This window comes from Meles meles, chromosome 11 (assembly GCF_922984935.1).
Source record: "Meles meles chromosome 11, mMelMel3.1 paternal haplotype, whole genome shotgun sequence".
In the NCBI taxonomy this organism is placed as follows: Eukaryota; Metazoa; Chordata; class Mammalia; order Carnivora; family Mustelidae; genus Meles; species Meles meles.
The window spans coordinates 35,857,413-35,872,838 of NC_060076.1; the positions used below are offsets into that span (position 1 = coordinate 35,857,413).

Below are 15,426 nucleotides of genomic sequence, written 5' to 3' on the forward strand. Positions count from 1 at the left end.
AATTCACAAGATTGGAAGTTAGTTTTCTCGAAGCATATTGTGACTTTCAGTATGAGATCTTTCTTAAGTCTATCCTAATGTTATAGTTGTTTTTCCTTTGTTAAAAATAAGGAAAAGTTAGGCACCAGTTGGTGGTGCATGAGACTCTTGATCTCAGAGTTGTGAGTTTGAGCTCAGTTGGTGGAGCATGAGACTCTTGATCTCAGAGTTGTGAGTTTGAGCCCCACAGCGGGTATAGCAATTACTTAAAATCTTTAGGGGCACCTGGGTGGCTCAGTGTGTTAAGCCTCTGCCTTGCTCAGGTCATGATCTTGGGGTCCTGGGATCGAGCCCCACATTGGGCTCTCTGCTCAGCAGGGAGCTTGCTCCCCCACCAAATAAATAATAAAATCTATTTTTAAAAAAATAGATTAAAATAGATTTTAAAAATAGATTTTATTTATTTATTTGACAGACAGAGATCACAAGTAGGCAGAGAAGCAGGCAAAGAGAGAGGAAGGGAAGCAGGCTCACCTGCCGAGCAGAGAGTGGGATGCGGGACTCGATCCCAGGACTCTGGGATCATGACCCGAGGCGAAGGCAGAGGCTTTAACCCACTGAGCCACCCAAGTGCCCCTATAAATAAAATCTTAAATAAAATAAAATCTTTTAAAAGTAAGGGGAAGACACTTAGATTCTAAGTTCAGTTGGCTAACCAGCAAATTTTGCCAAATTTTTAAAGAAGGCATAACACCATTCTTGCAGAAACTATTCTAGAGTGAAAAAGAACACTCCCTGATTCATTTTTAAGGCTGGTATAATCTTTATAAGAAAACTTGACCAAAGACATTATAAAAATGGAAAATAACAGCTATTCTCATTAAAGAACACAGATGTAAAATTCCTAACCAACATGTTAGCAAACCAAATCCAACAATATATAATAAGGAAAATAAAATAAAACAGGACTTTATTAGGAATGCAAAATTGGCTTAACATCCAAAACCAGTCAATGTAATTCACATATTAACAGAAAAATTATATGATTATCTCATAAATGCAGGAAAATTTGATAAAATTAAATATTCCTTTATGATAAACTTTTGATAATTTAGAAATAAAAGAGAACTCTCTTAATTGCTAAAGGAATTTGCCCCCCCCCCAAAAAAAAACCCAAAAAACAAACCTATTGCAAACATTATACTTAATGGTGCAATGTTGGAAGTTTTCCGGTTTGGGAATAAGACAATAGCGCATGTCTCATTGTTTCTATTTAGAATTGTGCTAGAAGTCCTAGCCAATGCAGTAAGACAAGACAAAGAAAAGGAAAAATGTATTGGAAAGAAAGAAACTGAGTGGTCATTATTATCTGGCAGCAGGATTTTATGTACAGAAAATTCAAAAAGATTAGGATAAACTATTAGAATTAATAATTACTTATAATTATATTATGGCTATATAATTACACAATATACATGTATGTAATTAAATAATTTCTAGAATTGGTAATTATATATAAAACCAAAGAACAAAAAAAGATGTAAGACTTGTATAGAAAATGTAGAACAGTACTGAAACAAAAGTTGATGATGCAGATAAATAGAAGGATGCATCTTGCTCATAGAGTGAAGATCAATATGTAAAGATTCATCTCTAAGATCCAGCCCAACCCAGTCAAAACCTCAGCTGTTATACCCATGTATGAGAATGGTAGGTCACCAAGTAGGTATCCCAATGACCAGACATATTTGTTTTGTTTTCTTTTGTTTTAATTTATTTATTTGACAGACAGAGATCACAGGTAGGCGGGGGGTGGGGTGCAAAGAGAGCCCGATTCAGGACTCGATCCCAGGACCCCGAGATCATGACCTGAGCCGAAGGCAGAGACTTGAACCCACTGAGCCACCCAGGCGCCAGACCAGACATATTTGAAGGAATTTTAATATTTTCCTATTTGGTAAGCAGCGTTTGGTGTATTTTTATTCTAGAAGTAAGGGGACTTAAATTACTTGGGTACCTCAGGAGGAAGTTTTTAGTAGTCATTCAGTTTTTCTGTTGTGAAAATTGATTTTAAAGAGCAGTCTTGGAGTCAGAAGTCTCAAAAAGCTCTTGCCACAATCAGTTACTTTGCCTGTGAGTATTGTGCTGTCCCTAAACATATGTAGCTATTTAACCCACTGTACAACTCAGGCGCCCCCATATGCAGTTATTTAAGTTAATCCTGGTCAATTCATTAGATGCCCTAGCCTCATTTTGAGTGCTCAGTAGCCACATGTGGCCTCCTTTTAGATGGTGCAGATACTGACCATTTCTATCACAGAAAGTTTTATCGGACACCACTCCAACAAGGCTTTGCACTTTTTTGAAGAGACAGCAAATAAAATTTAGGTGGACTGGGGTTGAGCAAATATTCTGTTATAATTTACCACCTGCCACATTGGGTGGTCAGAGTGGCCCAGCTTAAATCCTATTTCACTGCTTGGGTATTTATTAGCAGGATGCTAGCTCATCAGATCATCAGATACAAGAACATCAATTGAGAAGAAATGGCAGTACAGATTTCAAACTGTCCAACCTTGACTTGTGGGATTATTGTTTGCATCTAGGGGGACATCTTGGGTTAAACCCTAAGAGCCCAGGTAGCTAAGATCTTAATCATTTGAGAAGTTTTCTCATGGAGTTTGCCTCACAAAGGATTGGCTGCGGCCCAACGGGATTCACATTAAGCTTAAGGATGGAAACCCTGAAGGACTGTAATAGATTGTTGATGCTGAGACTCAGCACTTGATGAATCTGGCTCTTTGGATTGGAGGGCTCTCAGATGGTAATTTCCCTTCCCTTTCCCAATTTTTTTCTTCCTTTCCTCACATAGCTAATATCCAAGAGTACAAGAAAAGTGGTTTCATAGTGGTCTGCATTATATAAGAAAACTTGTGCAGCTGAGGTTCTTCTGGAAGCTAGGTGAATCTGCAGCAGTAGATGGGAATTACAAGCGATTCAAGTTAGGAACCAGTTGCGTTGGATGCATCTAAAAGTATGGTTGGGATTTATGACTGTCATGGAAAAAGAAAAACCTTTACAATTTGGTTGTAGTCATCTACAAATTGGCTGCTTTGGAAGATAGGGTGCTTTGGGAGGAAGGGTCTGCTAGATAAAAGGACTGCATAAAGGGAGTGTAGGGTTGGGGGAGGGGATGCGTTTATTGGTACCTGTTATAACATTCTAGCTTCTCTATGTCCAGGAATTGTAAAAGCTTGTGATTTATTGCTGGAACTTTGATTCAGAGTTGCTAAGCACCTGCTGTTGTGTTTCAGGCTGTAGGTTTGGACCTTGGTCTTCCAGAGCCTAAACAAGAGAGCCAGTGCTCTGTCTGATACGGGAGACAAATGTACACAAGTAATTACCATATAGTGTTACTTATGCGTATTTAGAAGATCTTTGAACATCAGTTTAGTCTGATTACTTCATTTTCTACTGCAGGCAGCTGAAGCCCAGAGCAGGAAGGAGACTGGTTTAAGTAGTGCCAGAACTAGAACCTGGGTGTTTTGCCGATTGGACTACCCTAAAATATGATCACCATCCTTGATGGCATCAACCAGTTTCTTATCTGCATAAAGCTTACTTCTTGCGTAATGCCCTCCTTGATGGCCCACCTTTCCTCATACCACTTAGTTGTCTTTTCCTTGCATTTATTGGGCTTTTATGGTATGTCTGTCTTCCCTTTAAGATCTCGAATGTGATCGGGACAGGCAGCATGCCGCTGTGGTCTTTGTACCCATCTCATTTCCAGTCCTTAGCACCGTGTGAGTAACTGTCAGGTTTAATTAAGCCTTAGAGTTGGACACGTTGGGTTCCGACCTCCTTGCTTCTTTGTGAGACATCTTCGACTAATCACGTTCTTCTACATCAATAAAAATTCCACTTCTGGGTGCACATGAATACATACTACATTTTCTTAAAAAGATTTTATTTATATGACAGACAGAGATCACAAGCGGGCAGAGAGGAGGCAGAGAGAGAGGAGGAAGCAGGCTCCCTGCTAAGCAGAGAGTCTGATGTGGGGCTCGATCTAGGATCCTGGGATCATGACCTGAGCAGAAGGCAGAGGCTTTAACCCAGTGAGCCACCCAGGCGCCCCTACATATTACATTTTGAACTGAGTGAGGTTAGTTACTGTTAGACTGCCTAGTTTTGGAGGAGGGAGGCACGGCCCAGAAGCTATGCTTAAGGGAGAGAAGATGTGTACGAAGTGGTCCCAGGATCCGGTTCAGCAGCTTGTGGCCTTGCTGGGCGCCTGGGTTAAGAGGCGGGCCGAGGCGGGTCTGCGCAGGGGCGCTGTGCAAACTGCTCTGTTGCCGGAACTAGTCCCAGTCGCGCGCGAACGCGCGCAGCGCCGCCCGCCCCCTCCCCCGCGGGGTGGAAACAAAGGGGGCTCGGCGCGTGGAGCCGAGCCTGGGGGAAAGGGGCGGAGCGTCTGGTAGTCTCAAGCTTTGTGCTCGCTAGGTTTGTTACTGTTGGGGGACGAGGTGGGGAGGCGGGCAGCGACCTCGAACCGAGAAGTGGGAGTGCCGCGTGCTCGCGCATCTTGCGGCCTTGCGGCGAGGGGCGTCGCCTGCGCGCGCAGCGGAGGGCAGTGCGCCGGCGCGGCACGCCGTGTTCGCGAGCACCGAGGTGGGGTTCGGCGGGGCGGGACGGTGCCTCGGCCCCGGCAGTTAGGGCCCGGGGGCGGAGAGGATGCAGCCCCCGAGGCGTTAGCTGACTCTGTCAGCTCTGAGTGTGCAGCTGTTTCCTGGCGCGGCCCGTGTGATGGTGCCGGGAGGAAGGAAGCGCCGTGACAGCGCCTCGGTCAGAGCCCGGGTTCCGGGGGTGAGGAGGCCCGGGGACGGCGGAGCTGGCGAGCTGGCCGCTGGCTGGGCGAGCGGTCACAATAGGAGGCGGCGGCCCGGGAAGGAGCAGCGGGAGCAGCCCCGCAGGGCGGAGCCTCTCCTCGCAGGTACTGGCCGCTGCGGTCGTTGGTTCCCGCGTGAGGGCGGGACGGACCGAGCCGCAGGCCGTTGGGAGCCTGCGGGGGCCGCTCCCGGCAACAAGGAGGAGGTGTGGTTGCCGGGTGCTTGGCGGGGCGCGGCCCGGCAGCCCAGCGCTCTTTGTTCCCATGGCGGCTGCGTGGAGGTGTGGGTGCAGCCAGCGGGATCGCCGGCCCGCTGTTGCCTGGCAGATGGTCTCTCGCGCGCGCTCTCTCCTGTTTTGCCGAGGCGCAGGTGAAATGATGTCACCCAGGAGAACGCGGAACCTGTTCGGAAGGGTCCTTTAGCGCCGTTCTGTTCTGCGGGTTTCTGGACAGGCTGCGTTTTGTTCTCAGGGGATGGAAGTTCTTTTCAGGGCTGAAGAATGAGAAAGGTTGGTTTTGAGCCAGGATTTTTTCAAATTATTGAGAGCTAAAGAAAATAAAGTTTTTGTTTCCGTGTCTAGGACCTGTAAGAGACATAGTTTCTTCTTTGTGCTACAGAAGTTGGGTATGCTAATTCTTCCACCATAAATAGCAATGAATACTTAATATGTGTCATTGCTGGCATCATATGATTGCCTTCTCTTACGTGGCGCACTTAACTTTGAAAATTTAAGTGTATGCAACTCATACTCAATCGGGTTGTTACTTTAGAATTGCAGACCTTTTTGGGATCGTGTTTGACCTTGATTACAGGTGCTATTAATATATTTATTTCAATTTCTTTCAATAGCAAGCAGCCCTGGCAACTAGACTCCAAATGAAAATACATTCGCACAGTTTTTGTGAAATCAAAACTTCATAAAAATCTAAGGACAGTTGGGATCAAAGTAAAATTTTTCCTGTCTTCAGACAACATACTGGAAAGGAAGAACGAGGACTTATATAGAAATAACAATACAAGACCAAATATTAGATTAGTACTGCAGTGCAGTTGGGACATAGTTGCAGTCACAAGATGAAATTACTAACTGGATTTTTAAATGAGAATTGTATCTCTTCACATACTCCTTTCTCCATTTCTTGCTAGCGTGTAAACTTACTGGAGTAATGTTTATTTTACTAAATCTTAAATCTACTCACTACAGGAGTTCATTTTTAAGTTCTGTTCTATAATTTTCTGTGAGACTTAACTCTAAGAGATTTGGTAGACTTTAAATCAATACTTAAATAAATTTTGCCACAAACTGGCCTTGTGGGCCACAGGGCTTCATCTGCAAAATATGAAAGTTGGATGTAAATGATGTCTGTGGTCCTTCACCTGTGATCTCTTCTCCAATACTGGAAGGTAGTTTGTCTCTGTATTTGTTGAGGTTTCTGTATTCATCCTGTTTTTATAGCTGAACTAAGTTTGCAAGTATTAATCTGAGTAAATGTTGAGAACCTGACTTTTGAGGGAGGGTAGGCATAAGATGGCATAGTTAGACATATAGTTAGACCTAACTGAATCTGTTAGCATCATAATGGTGGAGTGTAGATCTCTTGTCTCTCTGCCAACAGCTTTGGATGAACTTTTAATTAGATTGCCATACTTAATCTGTGCTCATTTTTACTTTTTTTCAAGGTTGTGGGTGGGAAGTATGGATGAGAAATCCTTGAATAAAAATCTCAGATGGTTTGTATGGAAAGATTACTGGTCAAGATTATCTTTGTCTTCTAGTCTATTCCATCTGTTTCTCCCTCTGCTGTCCTGGTTTTGTTTAGGCCACCTTCATTTTGTAATTCACTTTGCTAGTGTTTGTGTAGTGTCTGGGTCTATTTACTAGTTTTTAGGTTATTTTCCTATTAACCACATACATCAGGCATGTGTTTTCACTTTTCTGCTTTGGTTAACTCTTGGCTTTATTTTTCTCTGGAGAGAGTATACAGATTGTAAACACATTTAAGTGTAGTTTTGGTCTAGTTCATTCATTCAGCAAATGTTAAATTCTTGAAGCGACTGCCTTTGTGGAGGAGATGAAGCAAATACTTTAATTCTGTATAGTAAATTAACAAGTGAGAAATTTGAGCAAATAAAGGAAGACGGACCATTTGCAGTCTGATTTTTTTCCCCCAGCTCTTATTATTTCATTTCATGTTCTTTTTTTAAGGACTTCAGCACCTTTCCTTCTCTGCTCTCTATTAGAGGGCACTATTCCTCATTTAGTTCTTCTTGAATTGCCCCTTATAAGACTGATCCTCTTTGAGGGCAAGAATAATTTCTTTTTTCCCCATATATTCATAGCATCTAGTACATAGTAGACATGCAAAATATTTGAATTAATTATGAATTTTATTTAATAAGAATTGTAAAGAGCTTGGTCACATTTTATCTTTTCAAATACATGTATATTTATGTATATTCATCTTTCATACTTATTTGGTCTGGTTATAGTCTAGATACTTTCCAAATCTGTGTTAATTTTTAGAGATAAATCTTGAAGCAGTAGTTTTAATTGCAATAATAGATAATAGATAATCTTAATTGTGCTAAGAAGTTACCAGCCTAAATAAAATTATTTTAGATGTACTTCCTTGCTGGGAGAATAGAAAAAAAAACTTATTAAAATAATTTGTACCTCTTAATTTTTTCAAGCCTTTATGTTGACCTTCTCAGTTGATGTTGTGGTTGGAGACCTCCTTGGTTGCATACACACCTCTGCCCCCTTCTTATTAATTTATGGGACTGTGGGATTAGGGAAAGGATGGTGGAACCTTTCAACTATTTTTCACCAAACTTCGTTCACTTGTGCTCCCAGAAAGACATGAAAGGCAAACTTTGTTTGCCTTAACTCAGAAATGGAAATAAGAGTTTGTTTTAAAAAGTGATTGTCTCAGTGCTGAACAGCAGTGATCTTCCTTCAGTAGATAGTACCAGTTCTTGTATGGTTTAAGGCTGCATGACATGACGATCCATCAAGCATGTTACCATTATTTTACTTAGCAAATATTTATTTGTTAAACATTTAGGTAATTTCTAGTTCCCATTTTATTTTATTTTTAAAGATTTTATTTATTTATGTGACACAGAGGCACAGCAAAAGAGGGAACACAAGCAGGGGGAGGTGGGAAAGGGAGAAGCCAGCTTCCTGCTGAGCAAGGAGCCCGATGTGGGGCTAGATCCCATGACTCCCAAGATCATGACCTGAGCCGAAGGCGGCTGCCTAATGGCTGAGCCACCTCTCTGCTTCCCTTTTTAAATTGTTGATACTGTGATGAACATACTTGTGCATGGAGCTTTTCTCTTATTTTGGGGTATTCACATATTGGCATATAACCTGAGGATATATCAGATGAAAGATTACTGATTCAGACTGTTCAAATAATTAATAAAATTGACTTGATTACTTTCCAGGAGATTAACATTGCCATCGTGGAAGCAGTGAGAATATGTGGATTTTTTAGATAATTTGGATTTTACCTTTTCATTTTTTAGGAAAACTTGGAGGAGTCAACACTAAGCATCTGACCCTTCATCTTTTATTTTGGTTGTTTTTTTTCCCTCTTCTAATAGGCTGTGACTTGAGTGCTTTTGACCAGTTGGTATGCTGCTAGTAACAATGAACAACTTATTTTTTCTCCTCCCAGTAATCTGGTTGTTTTGGAGAAGACTGCTTGGCCTTATAGCAGTTTATTTTGAAGGAATGCTGTCCTAGAGGTCATGTACCTACATATTCTCTACCTCACCTTTATGAGAAATAACGTAAATGAATGAAGAAGGAAGCTGCCATCAGAAGTGATTTTGGAGGAAATGAGTTCTGGGACACTATCTGGACCTAAGTCCTATGTTATTTTTAGCACCATGACTGATAATAATTAGACTCTTCAAGACAGAGGTTAAATTGTTGGTTGTATTATGGCTTAACCACAAAGGGAAAGGCCACATTACACAAAAGATGGCCTAAAATAGTATCACATTAGTGCTTAAAAGGTTTAACTGCTTTCTGTAACTTTAGTCTTGTGAAACAGGTGCTTTTCTCAGTTATGCTGGATGAATTAATCATACAGTTATATGTAAATAGATACTAAAAATGAAGTGTGGGGAGTTGCAGATTAATCAGCTTTCAGGGATAATTTATTGGCAGGACTTTTCAAACATAGGTTGCATTCTGAACAGAGACTGAAGTTAACTGTTATTTTCATAATGTTCAACAGTTGTTAGTTTAGAGAAGAACACAGTTATATCAGTTTCCAGATATGATATACCTTAAGTAATTTTAAATGAGGAAGATTGAGGAAAATAGAGAGTTAGATCAGAAATAATTTACAAGGAAATACTTTTTGAGTACTTAAAATATCTCTAAATAGGCTTTGTGGAATAGTTTTTTATAATCTAGTTAGATTACAAAAGAGAATGTTCCTTTTTTGTAATTTAAAAAAGAAAAAAATCTCTGTATCCAACATGGTACTCGAACTCAAAACCCTGAGATCAAGAGTCACAGATTCTTCTAACTGAGCCAGCCAAGTGCCCTAAGAATGTTAATTTTAAAATTCTTAAAGGTGTTTTAGTGCGTTGAGCATGAATTTTAGAGCCTGATAGACTTAGCTTCAAATTATGGCTCTGGTATGTATGAGATATGTGGCTTTTTTTTTTTCTTTTTTTCTTTTTAAAGATTTTTTTTTCTTTTTTTATTTATTTGTCAGAGAGAGAGAGACAGAGAGAGAAAGATCACAAGTAGGCAGAGAGGTAGGTAGAGGCAGAGGGAGAAGCAGGCTCCCTGCCGAGCAAGGAGCCCGATATGGGACTCGATCCCAGGACGCTAGGATCATGATGACGCTAGGATCATGACCTGAGCCAAAGGCAGCCGCTTAACCCACTGAGCCACCCAGGCGCCCTCAAATGGAGCTTTTGACCGAAAAAAATTGTTGTGGATAGGAGAGGAATATGCTTGAAAATGCTAATTTATGAGCACAAGGGCCAGGGTTTGCCAGAGTTTTGTTTTTGTTTTCTTTCATCTATATGATTGAAGTCTTAAGTTTTCAAAGGAACAAAGAATTACGGAGAGGAAACCTGACTCCCTGACCTCTGTTTGCCAAGCTAGCCACTACACTAGCAGCAGTTACAGAGTGTGCTGCTCAGGCAGACTGCTTCAGGTATGATCATTGCAGATGGGTGAGCTTTCTAAAACACTTTCAAAGGTACCTTGCAAATTATAAGCTTAAGATTACAAAAAGAATATGAAACTTACATAAAGGAACAGACTGCTTTAAGAGAAGAGAATTGCTTTAAGTGGTAAAAGAACTCCTTAGATTGAGTGAGGAGTCAGGAAGTGAAGTACGCTTCTTCCTATGAAATCTTTCTGCATGTCTTCAGATAAACGCAAAGGTCCTGTCTCTGTTCTAATTTTTGCCTGTATCCAGGCATTTAAAACATCATCCTGTTTGGCTGCTTTGTTCCTCCCCTCCCCCTTGAGTAGAATAAGCTCTTTGAGGGCAGGATCCATATTTTGTCTTCTTTCCTAATGACTCTTGACTTGGAGGAGGCAGTTGGTAAATATTCCTTAATTATGCACTTCATGCTTCATCATGGTAAAGAATATTAGTACTTTAATACTTGTAGTGCAGAGATAAGCTTTAGCTCATATTGAAGATACTTTATGTAGCAGTAGTAATGAATTCTAAAGTTAACGACTCTCAAGTGATTTGTTTTTACTCCTAGGAAGGTGTTTGAAAATAATATTCTTACCTATTAATGAATATAGCTCAATATATTAACCAGCAGGCCTGGTTATCTATTTACCAGGCTCATGGCAAACCAGAAACAATTTATAAAGGGGCTAAGGAAGGTTATTATAGAAGTATTATTAATATAATTAACATGCCACTTCATGATCTGTCTCTGCCTTCCTCTTTGGTTACTTCTGTACTGGATAGCCAAACTGAACATTTTGCAGTTTCTTGACTACACTACTGTCTTTTGCCAGTTACTTCTCTGTAGCATCCAGTGCCTAGCATTATCGTAGAAAGGTGATACTCTGTATATTGTACAGTGATTTGCTTTTGTTTCTTTTTCATAGCATACACTTGTAACCATGCCTATCTTCTTAATTCAGTGCTTGTCACAGAATAGACATTTATATGTAAGGGAATGAATGAGACCATGAAACTGAAAACCAGACACATGGTTTAAAGCACATGGTCATCAATGTAGGGGTAAGCAAGTTCACAAACCTTAACTCCCAAGGGTAGTTCAGTCCACAGCACAGTGGTACAAGTGATGCTCCTGATGTCCATGATTAAAAATGCTGCAGATTTAAGTTTATATTACATACAAGTTTAAGGGGATTGACCTATAGTCCAGTCAAGCATATAAAACATGCAGGCATTTGTTTTGGGTATTATGATCTTATCCTTTATTCTTAAGGTCACTAGGTTTGTGTTGAATAGAGCTGAGATGTCCACAAACTCTTCTTTTTTATACCTATGGTCCTTTTAGAAGGTTTGCTACAAATGTTCTGAAATCTCTTGTCTTCTTTGCAAGATCATACAGAAAGTTAATTAAAAAACTGAATGAAAAATTATTAATCTTAGTGAAGATGGACAGTAATCTTTCTGTACTTTATATGTGATTTTACCTCAGGTTTTCTTTTTTTTTTTTGAATTTAAGATTTTATTTATTTATTTGACAGAGATCACAAGTAGACAGAGAGGCAGGCAGAGAGAGAGAGGGAAGCAGGCTCCCCGCTGAGCAGAGAGCCCGATGCGGGACTTGATCCCAGGACCCTGAGATCATGACCTGAGCCGAAGGCAGCGGCTTAACCCGCTGAGCCACCCAGGCTCCCTACCTCAGGTGTTCTTAACACGAAGTCTCATCTATCCTTTAGAACTTTAGAATTAATACCAGCAGAAAAGATATTAATAGATATTATTATGGGAACATAGGAAGGACCTTGCATTTTTGAGCAGTGCTGTTTTATCTTTTAAAAAAGATTCTGTAAGAGAGATCTGTTGCCAGAGGCAACCTTTGCCATCCTTATATTTGTTTTCATGTTTAAGATTAATTTTTAATTTCTTTCCAGTCTCTGCTAACACAAATACCTAGAAAATCCAGACTGTCCTTCGTAGACATGATTCTCCACATTGGTGCAGCTAGCCATGAACTATCCTTTTCTTCTCCCTCTTTTTCCCAGATATCTCCCGGGGCCAATTCAGCACCTCTGCCTGGCCATCCTAACAAGGTGATTTGTGAAAGGGTGAGACTTCAGAGCCTGTTCCCTCTCCTCCCAAGTGATCAGAATACTACCGTTCAAGAGGATGCTCACTTCAAAGCTTTCTTCCAGGTTCTTATATATTTACCCTTTCCATACGTAGGGCTGAAAATCACAGATACATTTTAGGTTGTCTCTAGGAAGGCTTAAAACAGATTTCTCAATATCTTCTTTTCTGTTGTATATGGGAATAAGTATTCTTCTTAGAGGACTTCCTCAACAAAACTTTTCAGCCAGCTTTTCTGAAGAATGTTTGTCTTCTCTTGAGCTGCTGTTTATTATTTGACGACTTAATATTCTTGTTTTTTGATCTTTTGGTCTTAATCACTTGTCTTAATAGCCCAAGTTCCATAGGAAAGTAGAAGATACTACAGATCCATGAAGTTGTGTGGGAATGGAAAAATGGAAGCATGCAAGATACTTTTTAAAGCTATCACTGCTTACTTGCTTAGTGCCCAGAGTTTGATAGTGATGTATATTTCAAAAAGAGAACATGGTAACTTGTCTTCTATCACTTTTGATACCTGTAGGTAAAATGTGATTAAAATTTTTGTTATTATATATAAAATGAAAATAAGTTAAGGCAGGGACTATCATTAGTTTATTCACAAGATTGCTAGGATGTGCTCACATAAATTACTGGCAACTCAGTTTTCTAGTCCATTGTTCCTAGAGAACCATGTTTTAGTAATGGAAGTCAGTATTAGTATTACCAAAAGGAAAGTAGTTAAACAGTTGCTTTGGATATTAGGATTGTGGACCAAGGCATAGATTTGTATATGTGTATACAAATCTGAAGTAGTGAGAGCCCCTAACCAAAGCTTGGACTTTTTGATAGAACCGGCTCATTTTCTGTTTGTGTGGGAGTGGTAGGTTGGGTCTTAGGACTAGTTCTGAAAGAAATACTTGTTTGTGTTACGTTAAATTGGAGATGTGAAATTTCTGAGAATAGCTTTGTAGGTGATCCACGGCTCTTCAATGTGATATACCTTATTGGAATTTGTGCCAGGTTCTCCCCTTTGCACGTATTGTCTCTTTTGTTTTTAATCCTCCTAATAATAACCCAGTCATGGATGTTTTCTAGATGAAGAAATAGGCTCAGAAAAGCTCTCTGAGATGCCCAGTTACAGAGCTAGTTAGTGGCAGAGACTCAAATTCACCTTTTGCTATATATGTCTACTATATAGTATGTCTACTATAACATACCATCTTTAGATAATAGATATTTCTGTAAATAGTACAGTATATGTTAAGAGACGTAGTTATCTGTATTGAATTAAATGGAACATTGACTACCATATTTGGCTTGATATTTAGTAGTAAACCAGTGGAGCTAAGGAAGATAATTGACTTGCTGCTTTCACTGTTGCCACCAGTAAACAGTTATTTGATGTTTTCTTTGTTTTCCATACTTCTTTGAGTCTGAGACATTAACTCAATATTAACTTTAAACTCAAGAAGTTGTTGGCAATAGATTTAAACATATGTTTTGAAAACGAAAAGAGCCAGTTCCATTTGAGTGTTGCAGAAAGGTGAAAGGTATTATTGTCAAATTTTTATTTATAGCCCTAGTTAAACTTAAATCTTACTTTTTTCTGACTTTAAAACAAGGCCCTCAGTGTACTTGGCTCCCAGGGAAGAATGGAGATTTTTCTCTGCCCACTTCCTCACCTACCACACTGTTGTACATGAGGCAAAGTAAATCCTTCTCACATTCCCTTTGAGATACTGTTACCTTCAGCTAATTCTGTTAGTACAATCGGATATGATTTCTTGTTATACTTCTCTCTTTCTTAGAAAACTTAGTTGCCACATGAAAGGGAGAAATGTATACATTTCTTATCCTGGGATTTATTCTTTTTATGTGTTAGGTTTTCATTTCTTGGCTCTCCCCCAAGTTCCTTCCCTCCCAGCCTTTTCTGCTTTTCCTTCCCCTTGGAATACTTCATTTTAAACAGATTCATCTACCTCTTGCATTTTTTTTTTTTTTTCCTTAAAGCATCCTCTTTATTCCCTGATTTTAGCTGAAACCAGTCTTTCCTCAGAGGTATTATTTTCCCTGCAGTCTTGTGTAGGAGTAAAAAATAATAATAATAATAATAATAATTGATCTCCTCCCCCCAGCATGGGAATTAAGTATGCATCCAGTAAGTGGGGTGATCATAGAGGAGAAGGAAGGTGTTTGATACTCTCCTGGATCCCAGTTTCCAACCACCAGTCATCTTTGAACAAAATCTCATCTGTTTTTGAGCTATATTTGTTATAGCTCAAATACAGTTATATTTGTTCTTGTATATTAAAGATCTTTGTACTTTGTTGTGTATTAGTCTTGGTAAAAACAAAATTTGCATGCTTTTTTAAATTTTAAAATTATAAAATATTTCATATATGAAAGTTATAAAGTATAAAGCAGACACATGTATAATTTATAGATTTATTTATTTGTTTATTTATTTGACAGAGAGAGAGATAGATTTCAAGTAGGCAGAGAGGCAGGCAGAGAGAGAGGAGGAAGCAGGCTCCCCGCCAAGCAGAGAGCCCGATGCAGGACTCTATCCCAGGACCCTGAGATCATGACCTGAGCTGAAGGCAGAGACTTAACCCACTGAGCCACCCAGGTGCCCAACAGACACATGTATAATTTAAAAACACCATCTATCCTAAGTCAGCCATTACCAATACTTTAGAAGTATTCAAATGATCTTCCGTATTAAATCTTCCTGCTGTTCCATACCTGTGCCTTGGGTAAAACTGAATTTGGGGGGCACCTGGGTGGCTCAGCGGGTTAAGCTTCTGCCTTTGGTTCAGGTCATGATTTCAGGGTCCTGGGATCAAGCCCTGCATCAGGCTCTCTGCTTAGTAGAGAGCCTGCTTGCCACCCTCTCTCTGCCTACTTGTGATCTCTCTCTCTGTCAAATAAATAAACAAAATCTTAAAACACGCACACACACAAACTCTGAATTTTGTGTTTAATACCCCTTGCTTCTCTAAGTGGTTTCACTACACGCAGTATCCCTCAATACTATACTGTTTAGTTTCTGAACTTAATATAAATAGTATCATACATTATATTTTTGTCATTTTGAGATTCAGCATTGTTGATGCATGCTGCTGTGTAGTTGACTCATTTTCCTTTCAGTATTTCATTTAATATGGATATGCTGACGTTAATGTTACTCAAAATTTGCATGCTCTTTTTGATGGACATTTCTAGTAGTTCACAGTTTTTTACTATTATTACAAGCATTGTTGCCA

General features: G+C 39.8%; 1 protein-coding gene across 12 annotated transcripts in view; it reads left to right on the forward strand.

Annotated features, from left to right (window-relative positions):
• RNF38 (ring finger protein 38) overlaps positions 1-15,426 on the forward strand; it is a 138,165-nt gene that overhangs the window by 82,402 nt on the left and 40,337 nt on the right. Inside the window, exons 1-2 of one of the 12 annotated variants that reach the window (XM_046023377.1) lie at positions 4,516-4,972; positions 12,094-12,243. The exons of 1 other annotated variant lie outside the window; for it this stretch is intronic. Coding sequence is in view for 6 of the 11 variants with exons in the window: in XM_046023371.1 (XP_045879327.1) it covers positions 5,368-5,376; positions 12,094-12,243 (159 nt within the window). In the remaining 5 variants the exon portion in view is untranslated. Of the gene's footprint in view, positions 1-4,459; positions 4,483-4,515; positions 4,973-5,025; positions 5,377-12,093; positions 12,244-15,426 lie in introns of those variants that run through there. 10 more of the 12 variants (XM_046023379.1, XM_046023380.1, XM_046023371.1 and 7 more) reach the window with 10 other exon arrangements.